General features: G+C 40.6%; 1 protein-coding gene across 1 annotated transcript in view; it reads left to right on the top strand.

The window, feature by feature from the left end:
- Igf1r (insulin like growth factor 1 receptor) overlaps positions 1 to 22,384 on the top strand; it is a 302,570-nt gene that overhangs the window by 257,899 nt on the left and 22,287 nt on the right. The window contains exons 11-18 of the mRNA XM_027955997.3: positions 3,408 to 3,691; positions 5,290 to 5,426; positions 5,883 to 6,042; positions 10,242 to 10,344; positions 10,897 to 10,967; positions 16,381 to 16,610; positions 16,894 to 17,004; positions 20,385 to 20,544. Coding sequence (XP_027811798.1) covers positions 3,408 to 3,691; positions 5,290 to 5,426; positions 5,883 to 6,042; positions 10,242 to 10,344; positions 10,897 to 10,967; positions 16,381 to 16,610; positions 16,894 to 17,004; positions 20,385 to 20,544 — 1,256 coding nt within the window. The remainder of the gene's footprint in view (positions 1 to 3,407; positions 3,692 to 5,289; positions 5,427 to 5,882; positions 6,043 to 10,241; positions 10,345 to 10,896; positions 10,968 to 16,380; positions 16,611 to 16,893; positions 17,005 to 20,384; positions 20,545 to 22,384) is intronic.

Below are 22,384 nucleotides of genomic sequence, written 5' to 3'. Positions count from 1 at the left end.
CAGAGGCTATTGGTTATACTCATACATTTATTATCCAATCTACTTTTCCAAAAGTTCAGATTTTTAAGGATTTAGAAAGTGTTACTAGTCCATTTTCTGTTACTATAATAAAATACCTGAGGCTCAGTTTTAGAGGAGAGAGCAAAAGTTAGCAAGATGCCAGAGAGATTCAGCAGTTGGCCTTGCTCTTTTTAACAACTCACTTTTGCAAAAACAGCTAATTTACTCCTTGAGACCAGCATTAATCCCTTCTGAGAGCAGTGCCCTCAGTGACTTAATTATTTCCCAATAGGCCCGCCTCTTAAAGATTCCACCACCTCTTAATACAACCATACTGAGGACTAAGCTTCCCATACAAGAACTCTCAGTGGACAAACCATTAACAATGCAAAGGTTTTGCTGAAAGGCCCCTAGCTTTCAATTATAGTGACAAGACAATATCTTTTTTGTCATCAGAGGTAGAACACCAGACTAAGTGGTGTGAAGGTGGTCATTAAATTGATACAGATGTTATTAATGCAAAGCATTTATTTATTTATTTTAATTATTTATTGTTTATTATTTCTTACATACATCACAATAAAGGAATGCAAAGCATTTATATTGTTGGGTTTAAAATAAGTTTCCTCTGTGCCACATCCCATAGCATGACTCTCTCTCCCAAAATAAGTCCAACTTCGTTCTCTCTTTTCATGGGAAGAATACCCATGTTTTGTCCATGCTAAGAGGCCACAATTTGTAAGAATTTTCATTGGTTTTTGCCTCATAATGAGGCATAAATCTGATATTCACATAAAGAGGTATTCAAATGACAGAATAACTGAATCACCAAGTCTCATTTCTTGTTTTTACAGCTTACCAAAAACTTTTGATTTCTTTCAATCCATTCTAAGAACAATTTATTTGGGAGCTAAAATCAAATAAGTCAAATACAGTCCCTTCCACATGGTCCCATGTGTCCTTTGTGTTTGAAATAGAATGGAAAGTAGAGTTTGTCAAGTTACTTTCTGAAGTCAGTGTTGGGTGGTAAACACCTTTCCTTTACCACCATCTTTAATTTTCAAATACATAGTTTGCTTTATCTAACTAAAACATTGACAGATGTTGAGAAGTAAAATGTTTTCCAATAGGAGTAAGTTGTATCATGGAGTAGAGTGAAGAAAGTTGGCAGTATTTCTTATTGGTCATGCCATTGGAATGTAGCCATGACAAAGAATTATGTATGGGCCATTTTGCTTACCTGAGCCTGTACCTTCCTGCTAATGTTCTTTGTTGCCTACCTCCCTCAACCCCTGACTTGATGTCCATAGCAGTAGCTATGTGGTCTCCAAAAGTGTGGTGTTTACAAATAAGTAAAATGTTAAGTACTTTAATGGTGTAATACCATTTCAACAGGAGTGGCTGGGGGAGGGCATAGACCAGAACTATTTTTGCAGTAGATCAAACCTAAGCAGCTTCTTACTTGTAAACTTAAGTGTGTATTGTGTTGGTTTTCAAGTAAGGGCAGAAAATTTGTTGGTAACGTGTTGAAAAAGATCTCCCTAGCAATAAATGTTGTTTCTTGTGTCCTTTCCTTCCAAGAAGGTAGGCGGTTAGTTGGTTGTTTTGCACAATGCAAGAATGGTGAGTTATTGACCTCATTTCCTAATCCTTCCCCAGCATTATAAAAACAAATTCACATGCCCCTGATATTGTAGGTTGCTACCTTTTGGAATGAGCTTAACTATTGGGTGGTTTCTGCCTTTAATGGTGTCCAAGTATCACTATACAAAGAAAGACCATGTGTTCTGCTGAAAAATCCATGGGCTGAGCAGACAAGGGAGCCCATGGTCTTTTCTCCTGGCCTCCTACCTTCCAGATTTAGGCCTAGGGACCAGAAAGAGGCTTGTGAGGCATCCACTGAACTTTTCACATATCTTCCGGGATGCCTTCTTCCCTGGGTGAACTTTTTTTTCCCTGCTACTGCTCTCCCTCATACATGAGGCTGACAAGCTTCCTATATTCTGAGCTTTCTCATTTTTTTTTAACTCTTACTTTTCTTACCAGGCAAGGTTTATTTCATTTGCTCCCAGCTACCCTTTGCCCATTCATAAGACAAGCAGCCATCCAGTAGCCTCACACCCTATTTCCTTCATGGTGCATGGCTAACCTAAGGGTGGTTGGTGTGCTGTCTGGATGTTCCTCTCATGCTGTTTAGTTTTCTTGGTTCCTGTAAAAGTTAGGAGCCTGGTTTTTGTTGTTGTTGTTTGTTTGTTTGTTTAGTTTGTTTTTTTTTTTTTGGCGGTGCTGTGGATTGAACCCAGGGTTTGTGCATGCAAGGCAAGCACTCTACCCACTGAGCTATACCTCCAGCCCAAGGAGCCTGTTTTTAAGGTTTCTGAGGGAAGCCCCTTTTTCTATAGCCCACCAAAACACCAATTGGAGAGTCACACCTTCATCTGCCCTTTTGGGTATTGTTGTTCTTCCCTGGGGATTTTATGCATTCCCTTTTTCTTTGTTGTTGTTGTTTCTGTTTCAAGCCCTACTAAAATCTGTGACAAAGGCTGAGTCTTGAGGAGGCCACAAGGCCCACTGCTGAGAGGGAGGCAAAGCTGGGCTCCAGAGATTTACAGGAGTAAGGCCTGCACCAGGGATTTAGGGTGGGACTTTCTTTTTCTTTTGTTTGTTTTTGTTTGTTTTGTTTTGGTACTGGGGATTGAACCTAGGGGTATTTAAACACTGAGCCATGTCCCTACCCTTATTTATATTTTATTTAGGGACAGGGTCTTATTGAGTTACTTAGGGTCTCACTAAGTTGCTGAGGCTGGATTTGAACTTTTGATCCTCCTGCCTCAGCCTCCTGAGCCATTGGGATTATAGGTGTGTGCCACTGCTCCCAGCTAGGGTTAGGATTTTCAATTAGCAGGATTCTCCAAGAAAGGATCCTGAAGTTCAAGCACTTGCTTACTGCTCAAATCGTGGCATCTTTATTTTATTTCAGAGGGAACCCAAGAAGCCACTATTACAGGCCTTTGAATTCCTTCTGCCCCATCTAGCTGAGGCCTGAGCAACCACATCACCTCTCCCCTCATAAATCTTAGTGCAACTAGTAGATTTGACCCCTACATATTTAACCACAAGGTCTGTGACCAGATGGCACTGATCAAACAGTGAAGATACTGCCTAGCCCAGGGTGGCTCTGGGATTTAGTAAGAAGCATATGTGCTGTTCCTGAGGGGTAGAGTTGAGAAAGCAAGATAAGTAAGAAAATCCCCATATTATTTGTTGGTTCTTACCCAAAGGGGTTAAATAGTTCCTTTTGTTACAAGGGTTAGATTTTTCTTTTCTGTTATTCTTTCTTACTCTAGTCAAAGAAAAGACAAAAGAGGCAGAAACACTTATAAGCCAAGCTTCTCTCTTCCTTGCAGACCTGAAAGGAAGCGGAGAGATGTCATGCAAGTGGCCAACACCACCATGTCCAGCCGAAGCAGGAACACCACAGTGATGGACTCCTACAATATGACAGATCCAGAAGAACTTGAGACAGAGTACCCTTTCTTTGAGAGCAGAGTGGATAACAAGGAGAGAACTGTCATCTCTAACCTCCGGCCTTTTACTTTGTACCGCATTGATATTCACAGCTGTAATCATGAGGCTGAGAAGCTGGGCTGTAGTGCCTCTAACTTTGTCTTTGCCAGAACTATGCCTGCAGGTATGGTTTGGTCCAGCTAGCCCCACTGCTGACTCAATCACAGCTTAGTAGAGAAGGTTGTGTTTTGTGGACATAGGGTCTTAAATCCAGGTTGACAACTCTGAGACTCAGTCCTACTAAGGAATATGTATGTGGTCATTAGTAGACAGCCTGGTAGACCAGCTGCCCAGGAAATGGAGCTCATGCTGTCACTGTGATGTCATTCCTATCTCAGGCTCTCCAAAGAAAATACTGGAGAGCTAAGAGCTCCCTGTAGAGTCCCCACTCCTCTGCTTGGCTCACATTTGCATTTGCATAGTCCCTGGCCTCATAAACTATTCTTCACTTCTGCATTCTCATAGTTTCTGTATGAACCCCTGTTGACTACCTGGGTCCCAGAATGACCATTACTCCTCAAGTCACTATTAGAGTAGCCAGTGGTCCTGCTTATTTGAATATGCATTTCCCTTGTATGTTAGACACTGCCTGTTGCTCAGACAACCATTCATATCTTTGAAGATGAACTGCCCAGCCCTCACTCCTGCAAGAGGCTTCAGGCAGTAGAAAGGGCATGGAGGCGACTAAAGTCTGGGAAGGGAGGCTTCCTTGACATAGTTTTGGCACTGACATATAGCATTCCCTGGCCAGTCCTCAGCCTCCAGTGCCTCAGTTTCCCCAACACTCCTCTAACATAGACCAGCTAATCTTTTGTACTAAGGATTGAACCCAGGGGTGCTTTACCACTGAGATATGTACCTCCGATCGTGTGTGTGTGTGTGTGTGTGTGTGTGTGTTGCTGGGGATTGAACCCAGGGCCATGTGCATGCACTCTACCAACTAAGCTATATCCCCAGCCCTATCCCCCAGTTCTTTTTATTTTTTGTTTTGAGACAGGGTCTCAGCAAATTGCTTAGAGCCTTGCTAAATTGCTGAGGCTAACCTCGAACTTAGAATCCTCCTGCTTCAGCCTCCCAAGCCACTGGGATTACAAGTGTGCGCCACCATGCCCAGCCCAGCTAATCTGTAGACATCTTTGTCAGTAGAATTTTCCATGACTTTGGCTTACTACATTCCTTTAGAAAGAGGGGTCAGGAATAGATGATGGCAGGGTCAGCTCACTTGCTCTCAGCACCTGTTTCTTAGTAGTATCTTTACAGACTGGCTTTGTAGCTATCCTTCACATACAACATAGAACTTGTAATTGCTATGTATATGTGGCCCTTGGAGGATCCGTGTCACAACCTGGAGGCTCCATGCACTACTTCAGCTTGTCAGCACCCTTTCAGTGTTTTGTTATTTGATGGGCTCTTTCTTCAAGAGGTAGAAGTAACAGAAAAAGAAAATTACTTATAGTGCCAGGAAGTTTTTATGCTTGGTCACAGGCGCTTCTGGTGGGGGACTCGTGGCATCTTGAGATTCATGAGTCATCAGGTAGGTCCAGTTTCTAAACCTGTGTTGTGTGTGTAAGCAGCCAACTCAGGAGGAGCCCACATGATCACTGTCCACAGCCACGCCCCCACAGATTTGGGGAGGAGGGTTGTTCTCAGGTGACCCCAGCATTTGTCACCCTCTTTGGGGACCTGAATCCAACTTTGTCCCTTATTTAAATTGTTGTACAGAAGGAGCAGATGACATTCCTGGCCCAGTTACCTGGGAGGCAAGGCCTGAGAACTCCATCTTTTTAAAGTGGGCAGAACCTGAGAACCCCAATGGATTGATTCTAATGTATGAAATAAAATACGGATCACAAATTGAGGTGAGACTGGGGCTTTCCTTTGCAGCTGCATGTATTTCCATCAGGGTTGACAACATGTGCAATGTTATACTCAATTTACTTGCTGTTAGCTTAGCTTCAAACAATAAGATTGTGTGGAAAGTTGGTGAGGATTTAGGTCTTTCCAGCAGCTCCATGCTTCTGGAAGGAAGCTAGAATGCTTCTCATCCTCAGAATAGTTTCATTGTAGAAAATTATCTCATGACATAGGTTAGGTCAGTCAATAATTTTTAACTCTCCTAAAGTTCTTTTGGGTTCCAAAGTGTTTGATTACAGTTTTGGGATATTGTTTAAATGACTTGAGGGAGGATCATTTTGGGGGGTGGGGCTGGTCAAAGATTGGGCAGCTAGAGTCACCGAGGTAGCAAGTGAGCTGGCAAGTGCCAGATATCTACTATGTTTGTAGGCAGTTGATGCATGTGTTTTATTTCCCCTCAGGATCAGCGAGAATGTGTGTCCAGACAGGATTATAGAAAATATGGAGGGGCCAAGCTCAACCGGCTAAACCCAGGGAACTATACCGCGCGGATTCAGGCTACCTCTCTCTCTGGGAATGGGTCATGGACAGATCCTGTGTTCTTCTATGTCCCAGCCAAAAGTAAGGCTATTGAAAGAGTAGTGTGATAAAACTGAAAGCTGGTCCAGGATTCAGGAAGGCTGGGTTGCTAAGGATAAAATGGCATAGACCAACTCAGAAGTGTCATGCTAAAAAGCCAGTGCCTTGTCTGGGAAATCAGTCTAGGGGATTGCTGGACTTTGAGACCCTACCTCGTGTGACTGGTTGGAAGAGGGTCTGAGTTCCTCTTTTTGGAATGGTGCAACCACTGTTGAGCCAATAAAGACCTCTGCTTTCACCTTGGTCTATGTTCAGAGCCATTTTACATGCTAACCATAGTTAATAATAGTGTATTATATTCTTGAATATTATTAAGAGAGTAGATTTTTTAAATGTTCTCACCCCCCCAAAATGATAGCTATGTGATATAATGCATGTTAATTATCTCAATGCATACATATTTCAAAACATGATAAATACATATGTGATTTTATATGTCAAAATAAATAGATATTTTCTTTAAAAAAATAAAACAAGGACTGTAGTAGTTTAGTCAACACTGAATATTCAGAGATATACATGATTATCTGAAAATCCTCTATGACAGATAGCAAAAGGATAGGAGTGAATAGAATTGTAAACTGAGGTGATAGTTTATGTATCTGGCACTGTGCTGTCCCTGAGTTCAGGTTTCAAAGGTAAATAATTGCTTAGGCCAATAATTTTGTCAGTTAAAATAGTCTGAATTCTCCCATTTAGTCCACTTAAGCTAGTCTGACCAGTTAGCTTATATGACTTTTCATTACTGTGACAAAACATCTGAGATAATCTATTTATAAGGAAAAAATATTTATTCTGGCTTATAGTTTCAGAAGATTCAGTCTATGAGCAGTTAGCTTCATTACTTTTGGATGTGTGGTGATACAGTATATTATGGTAGGCAGTATGTGGTGAAGCAGAGCTGCTCACCTCCTGCTGGTTGGGAAGCAAAGATAGACTGGAAGGGACTGGGGTCCCAATATCCCCTTCAAGGCACACTCCCAGTGACCTAACTCCCTCTCGCTAGATTCTACCTCCTAAAGATTCTACCACCTCCCAATAGATGCTCCAAACAAAAAACTAAAGAAGCTATAGAAGTAAAAAATACAATTGATAATTTAGACTTAACAGACATATAGAATATCAATGACTGAATACACTTTCTTAGCAGCACATGTAGCCTTCTCTAATATAGACCATGTTATGTAAACTATCACATACATTCACATTCAATTATAATATTACCTTAATATATTTTAACATCTGTAAGATTATTAGATAGCTCTCTTTCCATTGATATTAATTTTTGTGTTCTTGCTTATTTTCTTGATTAGATTTATTTATCAAATTTTAGCTGTATTATTTCTTATTTTGTATATTTTTAAATAATTGACATGTGGATTTGGGGTTCTATATATCTTATGGTGATTGATTCCTAATGTAATAAATCATGCAGGAAACCCAGTCTGCATGATTTCAAATTTAAAAAAAAAAAGTAATGGAAATGCTTTTTTATTAACTATATTGGTTACATACCTGTTGAAACTGATCAAATTGCATACTTCAAATATGTGCATTGTATTGTACTTCAATTTTATCTTAATAAAGTTATGGGGGGGATATTCTACCACTTCCAAATAGCACCACAGACTGGGAGCTTAGCTTTCAACACATGGGCCTTTGTGGAACATTTATCCAAACTACAGTTTATGCCACTTTTCCAGTACCTGAAACTCTAACAACATTCATATAACCCTCACCAGAGTGGTGGCTTTTTCCCTCTCCCTCAATCCCCAGCATCCCCAAGGATTAGAGCCTAGGCCTGGGGTCTTGGCATTTGGCTGTGATCTATGAAACAGCATCCTTGGCTTTAGGGCTTAGTGAACTTGGCTTTTCTTCAGAGAGGTCATGTTCCTTTCTGCCTTTTCTGTTCCTTATGTAACCCTGTGAGTGCCAGGATGCCACTGGGGAACCCAAGAGTCACTCTGATGGAGTTTCTCCAGCAGAAGTTGGCATGAACTGCAGGGAAATTGAAACCACATGCCAGTTTTGCTGCTGGGAAGCTTTTCCTTATGTCAGACAAGACTCTCCCACTACAGTTTAGTCTCATTTCCTCCTGTTTAATCCTCAGAGGAGATGGAAGCTTTGGAAGCTTTCTGGCACTTGCTATCTTTTTAGGAACAAAAAATCTGTATGTGCTTGAATACTATTAAATTATCCCCCAGACTTCCCTTCTCCAGATTAAATATTCTCAAGTCTTTGGCCTTTTTTTGCAGCCCAGTTGCAGAGATCAATTTTCTAACCATTTACTCATTTTGTTCTTCTCTGGATATGATCCAATTTCTCCATGTGCCTGTTGAAATGTGAAACTTAAACACAGTAGAACCTGACCAGTAGTACCAGTGATATAAATACAACAAATAGTCTATGGGCTAGTTCTAGTCTAAGGGGAAACAAAGAAGCCTCCTAGCTTCTGATACCTCATGAATATTTTGAAACTTGCATTCATTTTGAAAGATACTTGATAAATATATTTTTAATGTAAAAAAATTTGAAGCATCCTTAATAGTCTTTAAAGAGAATGTATGTGTTTTTATTTTAAAGAGAAATAATAATAACAGATTTTAGTAGCAAAATAATCATTGACTTATGGTCCTCGTAACTTGGTCCCCAGTGAGTTCAAAGCCCATTTCCAAGTAGACATCTCTATTTGGATGTCCATTGGGTACCTCTTGCTCCTTGTGCACAAAACCAAAATCTAAATTCCTGTCCTCAAAACACACACCTCTTTTCTCCTTGGTTTCTTAGCTCAATCAGTAGCCCTGATCACCCAAATAAGGAACTTCACAGTTATCCTTCATTCTTCTTTCTCTCCAGCCACTCATTTTTCATTCCAATCCAAGTCATATAGATTCTCTCTCTGCCTCTTAAATGTCTCTGGAACCCACCTCCACTACCGCAGGTCAGAGCCTGCCAGTTGCTTGTGTTCTGGTGGTATTTTGAGGTGTGGCTGTAGAAAGCCTGGCTTCCCATCTTGGAACCATGACTTACCAGCTACCCCTATGACCTTGGGAAGGCAAGGTTATCTCTGTAATCTGGCTTGTTTATAGAAAAGGAGCAGTGATTTCTTCCTGACGTCAGAACTGAGTACCACAGAGCATCCCCAGAGGTTGCAGCATATTTCCTCCCAATTCTCCAAGACATGGCAGTGGAGAGGACCCCAGTCTGTTCTTGGACCCCAGCACATGAATCTGATCAGTTCACTGCTGGTTTTGAAAACTTTTGTTGACTCCTTTAAATCTGAATAATGGAGTTGAAACCACTTGGTTTGGTCTAAGCCCCTGGTGAGCTGGCCCCTGGCTTCTCTCCAGTGTCATCTTTAAGCCATTCCTCTGCTTATAAAATCATTTATCCCAAGGAAAGTGTATCTTTCTCTTTCAAGACTCAGGCTAAAGAAATTTTCTCCTATGGAGCTTCCCTTAACTCCCCTTTCTCCTCTCCCTTGCTCTCTGTATCCTTGCCATTATGTGTGGTCTACTTTTCTCTACCTTTTGACATGATTTCCTGCATCTGGCAGAATTTTCAGGGGTACACATCTGAATCCCTTTTGCCCAACTTATCATCTGTTATACAAGTCTGGTGACAAGTGCACTCATGGTCTCAAGACTTTAACAGGTCTCAAATGATTGTGAAAATTTAGAGCAGCATTGGCAAGGGGTACCATCCGGTTATTTTAAATTTTTTATGGAATTATGTTAACAGGTAAAGGTCAGTATATATATAAGTAAATGTTATTTCAGCAAATGTGTGTGTATCCACTAAGAATCATTAAACTACGTACAGAGACTCCTTCAGTCCATCATTTAAGCTATTATATCAGAATATACTGCGTTAAAAAAATAAACATATACCTCATTCTACATGTAACTTTTTTTTTTTTTTGACAGAAGTGGGAATTGAACCCAAGGGTGCTCTACCACAGAGCTATATGCCCAACCCTTTATTTCCTCTTTTTTCAAATATTCCATTTGTTTGCTTTGCTATTTCTGATACCATTTACCTTCAGGAATTCCTAGTGTTCAATAGGAGAGTACAAAAGCTTTTAGGGATTTTTTTTTTCATATTTTTACATGAATTTGAAAGATAAAATGAGCAGATTGTTCACCTAATGACATTATATCATGTCCTTCTCATTTCTGCAGCAACGTATGAGAATTTCATCCATCTGATCATCGCTCTGCCGGTCGCCATCCTGTTGATCGTGGGAGGGCTGGTGATAATGCTGTATGTCTTCCATAGAAAGAGGTGAGCACTGGGGCCAATTTAAGACAATTTTTGCAGCCAAGTGGTTTGATTATTTGAGCATGAGCAAAGGTCAGCTCTTTCAGGAAATATTATACAGAGTGGAAAACTTTATAGTCAAACATTCTTTACAGGAGAATAGAACATTTTCTAATGATTTAACAACAACAAAAAGGGTTATTTTCTTCATACCCCTCTTCCCTTCATTGGTTTCTCTGATGCACAGGTTATGCTGGCTAACGTGGAGCTTTTCCACACATGCCCCCCCCATCACATAAACTGTGTTATTTCCATTGAACAAGGAAACTATTATTTCTTAAAAAACTCTGATCTGAGGCCACCAAAGAAGCCAAAAGATGTGTCCTCAAATATCTACTGGCCCTAGACTGAACTGGGGTTGCAGACCAGAGCTCCTGTTAGCAGTTAGCACTCTTCCCTTTCTTTCTCAAGATACTTCATGAATCAACAAATAAATCAGATGTAACAAAGATGAAAATATCTCCAGAAAGATGGAGAATAGGGTTTCTTAACCTGAATTTTCTCATTTCTTGGCAGGAATAACAGCAGGCTGGGGAATGGAGTGCTGTATGCCTCTGTAAACCCAGAGTACTTCAGCGCAGCCGATGGTAAGAGTCTTACCCAGGGTCTCTGGCGGTGGGGAAGTCGGGAGCTGTCAGGAATGTTATTAACTGGGGAAGAGGTTTGTGTTATTTTGAGGTACCTTTGCCCAGGGTCCATCTTTGATAACCTAAATCTATCTATCTATCTATCTATCTATCTATCTATCTATCTATCTATCTATCTATTTTTTAGCATCTCAGTGCATTTGTCAAAAATTTTGAGACTGTGTTGGATACCCCAAGGAAAAATAGGCTTTAGAAATAAATGTCACGAGCACAGTAATCAGTTTATTTAGTTCCTTAAAATTTTATGCCAGAATGAAAGAAACTTTCTGTTAACATGTAATCATTGAATGTGCTGCTGATGATAAAACAGTCCTTTTAATTCTATTTTGGCTAGATGGTCAAGGCATTCCAGTTGTCTCTGGCCATTAAGGGCTGCTCTGGTTTATCTTAGAATTCTTCTGTCATATCTGTCATGAATTCTAAGATAAACCAGAATGACAGAAGAATGACATTCTTCTGTCATTCTGGTTTATCTTAGAATTCATTCTGTCATTACCCTCCTGAGGAGGGTAATACAGTTTTTTTTTTTTTTCCCTGATTCACATTCCCTTTGTTAATACCTAATGAGAGTCATTTAGTTAAATGGCACAGAAAGTCTGACTTGGAAGCTGGATTGTACTCAATGGTTATTTCCCTTCCTCCACCCCACCCCCACTTTTTAGCTTTCTTTTCTTGCTAGTACACTTAAATACAAACTTAAGTTAGGCTAAGGGTGGTTGCCATTGGGACCTACAGGACTATACCTTTGTCACTTTGCTAGGGGCTTTTCCAAACACTGTCCAATGTTCTCCCTACTCCTCCTCTGGGTGGGTTTCCTTACAACCATCTTCAGGTGCAGAAATAAGCTCCAAGAAGGAACTTGCCTATGGTCACACAGTGAGGCAGTTGGAAAGCCAGGATGAGCTTGCTCTCACCAGCCCTTCCTGCTGCATCTGGTTGGCATGCAATGTAGTCAGTGTGGAAGAGGACCCTAGGGTCCCTGGGGCAACCAGGGAAGCTGGCCCATAGGATGGGCTGTACCAGGCTTGTCAAATGAATAATCAAGTGCATGACATTAGGGGAATGTTCAGAAAAAAAAATGTTTACTACTTTCCTTCTTCGGGAGAAGTGGAAGTAGATATGCCAGAAATGTGAGATAAGGAGTTGTGATTATTCTAATCAATTATCCTGATCAAATGAGAAAACATAGGAAAATACTTTGGTAATTTTAAAGTACTGTGTAAGTGTGTATGGTTTACTATGATTTCTGTAATCATTTCTAATTCAATTATGTTTATAGCAGAGCTGATCAAAAACAGCCCCTTCTGAATGGGAATTGGGTACAGAATAAGTACATTATTCCTATTTACATAAAGATCTCAAAAAGTTGGTTTTTAGTAGATATTTATGTGTGTGTGTGTGTGTGTGTGTGTGTGTGTGTGTGTGTGTGTTAGACACAGAGGACATTCCAGAAGGATGAACACCACACTTATAAGAACAGTTACTTACAAAGAAGATCCTTCTCTTTTAAAAATAATGAAAACAGGGGGTTTGGGTATCTAGAGTACTTGTCTAGCATATTACAGGGCCCTGGATTTAATCCCCAGCTTTGCCAAAAAATGAAAAAGAAAAACCAGCAAGATGATAGGTCTTCGTTTGTTATACTAAAAATAGCACTTTAACTTTTATTTTATTTTATTTATTCATTATTTTTGAGACAGGGTCTCACCAGGCTGGTGTGGAACTCCTGGGTTCAAGTTATTCTTCTACCTCAGTCTCCCCCATAAACTTGGGATTACAGGCATGCATCACTAGCCCAGCTCAATAATTGCTTTTTGAAAAAGAAAAAGAAAAGAAATCAAATCAGTAAAGGTATTCTCCCAGACAATGGGAAGACACGGGGACAGTGCAAGGCCACCTCTCCTCTCTGAAGATTATATAAGACTATACCACAGAATCTACTGTATTTTTAAATAAAGCATTGAAAGTGGGCATTTTCAGTTTTAATGATGAAATATCCAAGAAGTTTACAGAAAGTATTAATACAATAAAGTAAGGCTCTGTAACAGTGACTTGAATTCAAATTTTGTGTCCTTAACAGAATGCTTTCATAATATGTCATAGTTCTTCAAAACAAAACAGAAGCAAACTTATTGCCATCCACACCAACAGGTGGAAACAAGTCACCTCATTTGAACTTAATTTATTCAGCCTTTTAACAAATACCACATAGCCATTTTCCTCAAGGGAAAATAAAATGACACTGCATTTCAAAGGTGCTTAAAAACTTCTTTCTCCTAAAGCTAATCTGCATGTCACCATTCTCCAGACTACATTGAAAATCCCCTACAGGAAAGTGCTGATAACATTGTGCATGTTTATAAACCGCTATTGGGCTTAGGACTGCTGGTTAAAGTCTGAACTCTTGGGTTGAGTTTAAAGAAAAGGATTGAGGGCCTTGACTTCTGGGACCTCCCACAGAATGAATGTGATTGGTTTTAACTCCATGTTCTATGGCACACCACATAGTTAATTCTGATTAAAAGCCAGCCTGGATCTTCAGAGATAAATGGATAGAGACAGTGACTCTTTATACCTTCAGAGGGTATTGTGAAGAGCTGTATCTCCTGGCTGCCTTACATCCTTATTCCCCCTAAGTAAGCTTTAGCCTCCTCTCAGGAGTGCTAACTGCCTCAGCCCTACAGAGGCCATATGAGAAATTCCTGAGCACATATGTATGATGAAACATAGAAATGTGTATGGAAAAAAAATTAAGAAACTTAATATTATCTATGTTAGACACTCCTCAAAGTATAAATTGGTGGTATCTCCTGGGCCTCATTGATAGTAAACATTTTTCCTTTAAGACATCACTAAAGGTAAATACTTGATGTGGGGATTGCCACACACAGTTATCAGCTACTGGTCTATCCCATCCAGCCGCAGACCCAAGGTCAGCCTCTGAAAACACAAAAGCAAATACAGGCATGAACCCCACTTCTAGTCCTCTATTTCTGAACCAGGACCACTTCCTTCCTGCCAGGCAGAATCTGTTGACTACTTCCCCTCAGGCAGAGACCTTAGCTCACAGCACTTAGGAGATCATGGTTATAATTGAAATTTAATGCAGATCTTATGGACTAGGTTGATTTTATTTTAATTTTTATCCTACCCATTGGAGCTGTAGGATGGGACCGTTGTTTGATTTTTCTTTCTTTCTTCCACCTACCTCCCCACTTTTTTTCCTTCTTTCTTCCTGCCTAGAATTATTTATTTTCTCAAACCAGATCAAATCTAAGCTGCAGAAGAAATCATATGCAAGCTCAGTATTTACCACCCCGCCCCCAGCCCTTCACCCTGGTATCAAGGGAGTCCCTGGAATCACAGAGTCCAGGCCAAACTGCTACAGTCACTAGCAGTTCTCCCTCAGCACCAGAGCTCAGTTGCTTCTGTGCTTCACTAGTGATGCAGTGGCCAAAGGCAAGGCTGGGAGATGATATCTAGACTACAGAAGTCCTCCTGTTAGAAAGATGATGCAGTTCACATTAGTAACCTCACATTTCCTGGTAGCCATACTTTAAAAAAAAAAAAAAGAATGAAATAAATTTTAATAATGTTTTATTTAACCCAATATATCCAAAAATATCATCAGTTGAAATCAATGTAAAAGTTACTGATTTTTTTTTTTTTTTTTTTTTTTTGCTAAGTCTGACATTTAGTGCTTAGACATGTCTCAAATGGACTAGCCCCATTCAGTAGCACTTGAATAGACAAAACAGGCTATGCTGGAAACCCTTAACATCTCTTTTGGATGCATCTGAGAAGTAGGATGTTACCACCTCTCACATGCACCTCTGACTTTTTCCCCTTCCAGAATGAAAACTCTTGTTGGGGATATAGCTCAGTTGCTAGAGTATTTGCCTTGCATGCACAAGTCCCTGGGTTTGATACCCAGCACCAAAAACAGAATGAAAACTCTAACCCCCTTTCCTACTACTACCCTCTTCCTCTGATTTCCTTTTGGATCCATTGATGAGGACAAGCAAACTTCAAACCCAGAATAATTCTTAACCATTTCACTCAATTTTTCTGTCTCCTGTGGTTAGCTTGCATTTTTTTTGTCGTGGTTTTTTTTTTTTTTTTTTTGGGGGGGGGTGGGGGGGTGGAGGGTTAATACTTCAACTTTTTTTTAAGATTGTTTTGATGACTTCTTTTTTTAATCACTAAAACAGAGAAATATGTTTTATTATGAAGAACACCATCTCAGGTCTAGGGTTATGATTGTATTTTTGTTGTTGTTGTTGTTTAGCAGAACGCTCTTTGATTCATTGTACACAAATGGAGCACAGTTTTTCACTTCTCTGGTTGTACATGAAGTAGAGTCATACCATTTGTGCAATCATATATGTACCTAGGGTAATGATGTCCATCTCATTCCACCATCTTTCCTACCTCCTCCCCTCTCTCCTTCCTCTTTACCCAATTGAAAGTTCCTCCACTCATCCCATGCCCCACCTCCATTTATGGATTAGCATCCATTTATCAGAGAAAACATTCGGCCTTTGGTTTTTTGGTATTTGCTTACTTTGCTTAGCATGATATTCTCCAACTCCATCCATTTACCTGCAAAGTCATAATTTTGTTCTCTTTTAATGCTAAGTAATATTCCATTGTGTATAGGTGCCACAGTTTCTTTATCCATTCATCTATTGAAGGTTGGTTCCACAGTTTAGTTATTGTGAATTATGGTGCTATAAACATTGATGTGGCTGCATCACTGTAGTATGCTGTTTTTAAGTCTTTTGGGTATAAACTGAGGAGTGGGTTAGCTGGATCAAATGGTGGTTCCCATTCCAAGTTTTCCATACTGCTTTCCAGAATGGTTGTACCAATTTGCAATTCCACCAGCAATGTATCAGTGTGCCTTTTCCCCCACACCTTTGCCAATACTTATTGTTGCTTGTATTCTTGATAACTGCTATTCTAACTGGAGCGAGATGAAATCTTGATTAGTTTTGATTTGCATTTTTTTCTAATTACTAGAGATGAAAGTGATGAAAATAAATAACCAAAAGGAACCACTGTTTGCTGTCCTATCCTAGGCTTCTTTGCTTCCTTCTGGTTCTTGTATGTTGATAATAATCTTTGAATTATCTTGGAATCCTCAAAGATTTAGAATACCTGTACTTTGTGCAGTCTTACTCAAGTCATTGGCATGGGGACATTTTGGAGAAAGCCATGTGATTGTCTCCTGATAGTCTGTGGATTTTAGGAAGCAGCATCTTGCATTATTTGGCCTGAAGTTTCCCCCAAAAGCCACGTTCTGTATGGGGGCTGTTTTCCATGCCTGTTTCCATCCTGGTTTCTTCTCTAGTGTACATTCCTGATGAGTGGGAGGTCGCTCGAGAGAAAATCACCATGAGCCGGGAGCTGGGGCAGGGGTCCTTCGGGATGGTCTACGAAGGAGTTGCCAAGGGTGTGGTTAAAGATGAACCTGAAACCAGGGTGGCTATCAAGACAGTGAACGAGGCTGCCAGCATGCGTGAAAGGATTGAGTTTCTGAACGAGGCTTCAGTGATGAAGGAGTTCAATTGTCACCATGTGGTAAGAGAAGTTCCCTGAAAAGCCAAGGTCTGACAGAGGAAAAAAGCATCCCCAGAGAGCCCCAGTGTGTCTGTGGTGACACCTGTGGGTTTGGTGTCCCGCCCTCTACCTTCTAGTTATGTTACCCCATTGCCTCACCTGCAGAGCTTGGTTGGTAGATGTCCTGGTCCTCCCTGCTCCTGGCCACCAGGTCCCAGAAACACACAGATAATTTCAAGTAGCATGAGTAATTGTGTGGACAACTCTTCCCCGACTGAGCTTTTCTCTTTTTGATTCCTCACAGGTGCGGTTGCTGGGCGTAGTGTCCCAGGGCCAGCCAACGCTGGTCATCATGGAACTGATGACACGGGGGGATCTCAAAAGTTATCTCAGATCTCTGAGGCCAGAAATAGAGGTCAGTTTTGTTTTTCACCAACCTCACATGTTATCTCACCTGTAGAAAAATGTTTTGTCCTTAAATCAGTTTACTTTTTAATCAGCCTCAAGTGTTTCTTGCTACAACCTTGGTTACAGTCCTTATGTAAAGGATTTCCCAACTACAGTCAGTCCTTGACTTTTGTGAGAAGGACTTGTCTGTCCTTTCTCAGATCACTGTCCACGTAAGCAGCTTTGTGCCTTTGTGACTGCATTTCCTCATATCCATCCATCAGGCCATGTTGGTGCTGCCCCCCTCTCTCGTAACCTTGCCTGCCAGCCTGCCCTGCTGCCAGGAGTCATCTCCTCCTCCACTAACTTCCCCGTGCACTTGACTCATCTCCTAGCACAAATTGCCTCTTGTGGTTCTATGAGTATATCCCTTCTTTACCCATCGACTTCAGTTTTTTCATTGAGCATGTAACTCAGGTCTCATTTGTGGCAGGCATTCTTTCCATAAATGCTTGTTGAAGTTCAGTGTTAGGCTGGATGGATTTTTGCCCTTATCTTTGGGAAGTTGCTAGGGTGATTTCCCACCCAGTTCTGTACACAAGACATCTGCTTACTCGCAAGCCCACCACACATGCACACACACACACACACACACATACACAGCCCTTTCTCAAACTTTGCATCTACATTTCAGGCTTGATCCTGTGTCTTGCTTGCACTTTTGATATGATAATCATATCAGCTGCACAATGGCTGTTTAGTGTAATAAAAATTTCAACATGCTAGAGTCCTATGTGTTAGTCATTGTGGTGTCTCCCCTTCTGTCCAATTAGCCCATGAGCTGTTTTTTTTTTTTTTTTTTTTAACATATGGAGACCTGACTTGCATGTTATGAATTTTAAGAGTTAGCTGGTAGATAAACACTGGGAAATAATCCCAGGAACACCTTTCTTTCATTGCGATGCCTCAGTGGGTTTCAGGTCCTCACTTTGACCCTGACCTTTGCTACTTATGAGTTAAGCATGATACCTGCCTGCATTCCCTGGAAACAGTAAGTCCCACCCACTTTTTTTTAACCCCTTTTGCATTTCTGTTGCCACTCTGTTTTTGTTTTCTTCTTTTAATCCGCAACCTGATCATCTCCCAAATGATAGTTCCTTCATATTAGTTCCAAGCACCTATTTACAAATGACCTCATTTATTTACAGCACATGGTATTTGGGGTGTTTTGAGAGCTACCACCTGAGTATGGCCTAAGGCTCTGAGCAGGGTGGTTGATGCCTCTCCCAGCCTCTGTCCCTCCCAGCCTCTGTCCCCAGCACCCCTGCATGGCAGTGCCTTTTCCTGGCTCACTTAAATCCATAAGCCCACATGCAGAAAACAAGCCTGATCAAGTAGGTGACTGGAGATGTGGCAGAATATTCATTATTTGCCTTCATTACTGGAGGTATGGTGGGATATCCACTACTTGCCTCATTCCAGGCACTCGTCCTCCTTCTTCCCAGTTCAGGCAGAGAATAAAAATTTATAACATGGGTTTTGGTGCTTGCTCCGCCAGTGGTTACTACCTCTGGTCCTCAAACAGCTACTACAGGTTTCTGGGCCTCAGTTTCCTCATGTGTAAAGTAAGAGGGTTGGGAAGTGGTTACTGAAGTCCTTTTCAGATCTAAAATTCACCTTTAGATTTGTCAGATTTAAGTTTTGTCTAACTTATGTGAAGTATAAAAGTGAGTATTCATATCCTGCAGCTACATTATATTCTACTTGCCCTCACCCACAGCCAGTTCAGAATTGCTTTTTTATACTGCTAAGTATAGGTGCATGTATGCTTGTCTTCAGTAGCTCTCACCAAATTAAAGATTTGTGCTCTCTTAAGAAATATGAAATAATGGTAACACCATGAACTGACAAAATGTCAACCCTTTCTCCCAGTGCTTAAAATTAAGTTCCTTGTGTTGATTATTTCATATTATGAGTGACAACTTCATAGTAAACATCTGTACTTCATACATACTCCAATAACTTAACTGTTATGAGTCTTACTTTGCATTTCACCTGCACACTTCCTGATTTACATGTTTAAAGCTCTGAAAAGGTTAAAAGGAAATGTTAGGTTCTAAGTGGCGAGAGCATATCTAAAGAAGACTCCTGTGTAAAAGGAGGAGATGATGTTGGCTTCCCTCAGTGACATGATGTCACTTCTCCAGATAACTGAGAGATGAGTATTTTGAGTCACCAGAGACCATCTTGATAGCCTCTTCAGAACCCATATATGTCCTGGAATGTGGAGAACCAACCTAGAAGTGCTGGAAGGGTTGTTAACTGCTTCTAGATACTGGCTTTCAGTGGAAACAGCCCCTCACTGGGCAAGAGCCAACACCCTCTAAGCCTTGGTCATGGGCCAGTTGATCATCCCAACATCGGACTATGGTGGAGACCATGTGGAAGAGCCCAAACAGGAGTCCAGGTAGTTGGATACCAGAGCCCTGGAAATTTCCCATGGCCCTTGGGGCCTGAGCTAAGAAGGCAATGTGTAGAACCTGTCAGCAAAAATGCCTTTGCAATAGGGAAAACAAGGTAAAATTTGTCTCACTAGAACCCACAAAAACTAGTTAACATTTAAACTATTGCATTATGATAAGTTTTTGCACTTTTTTTTTTTTAGGATAGAGAGCTTGGGACATGTATTATATGACTCTTTTTTCCAAATGGATTTATTACCATTTGAGGGTAATTCTTTTCAATTCTAAAGTGAATGTTTTGCCCTCTCTACAAAGAGGGGATGCTTATTCATATTGCTGGTCACTGTTTTATAATCTCCATGATAGCTTCAGCTGGACTTCATTTGTTTGTAATGCCCACAGAAAATAGTAGTACAAAGTGAAGAAATAAATCTTCGTATCTGTGTGCCTTAGAAGTAAGTGGAAAGTAAAGGAGTTAGACAATTCCTGACAGTGCTTATGTGGAAAACAAAACACGCAGAGTCCATATGGGAAGCACATTTCGTGTTTCTGTGTGGCCTTTGTGATGTGCTCTATTTCTGTTCACCTGTGCTTTGATTATGGAAATCAAAGGAACATTTAAACAAATAGGAATCTGAGTAACCAAAAATCCTTAATATCAAAAGTTGCCTTAACCAAAACAGAAAATGTTGGTCCCAAGGAGTGTTAATTGGTATCTTCCTTAACAGCCCTGTGTGATGTAATCAAGGAGCAAGGACATGACTTCACCACCAAGCAGATGTCATGGTCTCCATAACACATTCCTTATAAGCACATCCTGATTTCTTTGCAGAATGACCTATTATGTTCAGATTGGACAAGGATGGATTTACATACCCTAAAGAAACTTGAGGTAGAAAAAATTCCTAAATTCTCAAGTGATTTTTTTTTTTTTAATCTCTAACAGAATAACCCAGTCCTTGCACCTCCAAGCCTAAGCAAGATGATCCAGATGGCTGGAGAGATTGCAGATGGTATGGCATATCTCAATGCTAACAAGTTTGTCCACAGAGACCTTGCTGCCCGAAATTGCATGGTGGCCGAAGATTTCACAGTCAAAATTGGAGGTATGTTCTTTGCTCTCCAGATCTAAGCAAGAACAAAATCTCAGTGTTTTAAGGGCCTTGTGGGCATTAGCCTATCTATGGAGAGGTTTTCCAGCTCATCCCCTGAGTGCAAAAACAATCAGTATGATTGTCTTCAGTTGCTAGTTAGTTGCAAACCTACCCAGGCTGGCTCTAATCCTGAGAGCATGTGGACATGGTGGTCCAGGTAGCTGACATGGTCCCCGAGGTTCCACTCCTCCTAAAATTTTAGGGAAAATACTTCTCAACGTTAACTACAAAAATAATCAAGACAGTGTCCACAGGTGATCTCAGCTGGAGAAAAATCATCATCCAATCTTCCTGCAGTTTCCCTGACTTATAAGGGAAACTTCCTTCTCCCACAGAGTTTTCTAAGAGGTAAAGTGCCTCCACAATGAAGCCCCTGCAACAGAGCAGGAATGGTGGCAGGGACAGTTACGGCAGTCCCTCAGTTGAGGAAGATCATGGCTTAATGGGTTTCATATCTGAGGTCCATCAGCCTTCATGCTGTTGACCCTGCTGTTAGGACAGTTATTGTTGTGATCTGGGCTTACCACACTACCAAGTAGACTCCGTGTTTCCACCGCTCACTACTGTAACAACAAAAAAAGTATTGGATTGATTCTCTGAAAGGCTGAAACTGTTTTCAGCCTTTTAGTTTGTTTTTGCTCTGGTCTTTCAATCTCCCTAACAAAAACATATAGTGTTTCTCAGGAAACCACCTGCTTTTACCATGACCTTCATCTTCCCACTATGATAGGATGATAGTTCATTTAAAAAAAAGAAAGAAAGAAAGAAATATTTATACTCAGAATCTGCAGAGAAGACTTAACATGCAAAGACAACTACTTACAGTTTAACCTCTTTGTCTAGCTCTCAAACCTTGTGCTCTTAAGTGTTTGCCCGCATTTAGCAATACTTTTTTTTTTTCCTTTAGCAATGATTTTTCAAATGAAATGTTTTGGTCCCTAGTGAGTGGTTTCCAAAGCAGAGGTGAATGTCTTTATTTGGCATTTATTTACAGTATCTGGAGATGCTAGAATATAACCACATCATAGATCAGATATCATTTAGTCATTGGAGTTACACATCCAGGATCCCCCAGTGTGTCCCTAGACCTGGCCCCTTGAGGAATCCTCACATTTGGTGCCCCATGAAGCCCAGCTTGGCTGTGCAGCCCTTCAGGAGGAAGAAGGGGCCCAAGAGGCAGTCCTCCTTCCCCAACCCACTCACTTGAGGGACTTAGAATGTATCTTCTGCCCAGTGTGCAGTGAGGCACCCAGTGAGGCTGAGGAGCAGATTCCTTCAGTCCTATGAGCCTGGTTTTTCTTTTTAGAATAAAAAAATTTTAGCTGTATTTGGGAAGAGAATTTTTTTCTGGGATTTTATTCTTTTCCCTTTTTTTAAAATTTATTTGTTCTACTCAGTTATACATGACAGCAGAATGCTCTTTGATTCATTGTATACAAATGGAGCACAATTTTTTTACTTCTCTAGTTGTACCCAAAGTAGAGTCACACCATTCATGCAATCATAGATATGCCTAGAGTAATGATGTCCTTCTCATTCCACCATCTTTCCTACCCCATGCCCCCTACTTCTTTTCCAGTTTTTGACAGCAAAAGCAAATGCTCTTATTTGCATGTCACTGGATTAATTCAGAGATAAGACTTCATTTGTATACTTCACAAGGTTTCATAAATGTTTTCCCAGTGCCCACTGTCTCATGGATTACAAGCATGACAAATAATTTCACTGAAGCCAACCTGATGGTCCTTAGCATGCAAGTAAATTATGTTGGTTAATGTCCAAGAAACGTTGT

The sequence above is a fragment of the Marmota flaviventris genome, chromosome 2 (assembly GCF_047511675.1).
Source record: "Marmota flaviventris isolate mMarFla1 chromosome 2, mMarFla1.hap1, whole genome shotgun sequence".
NCBI classification, from domain to species: Eukaryota; Metazoa; Chordata; class Mammalia; order Rodentia; family Sciuridae; genus Marmota; species Marmota flaviventris.
The sequence above is the reverse complement of the archived record's forward strand: the minus strand, read 5'-3'. Positions and strand labels throughout refer to the sequence as shown.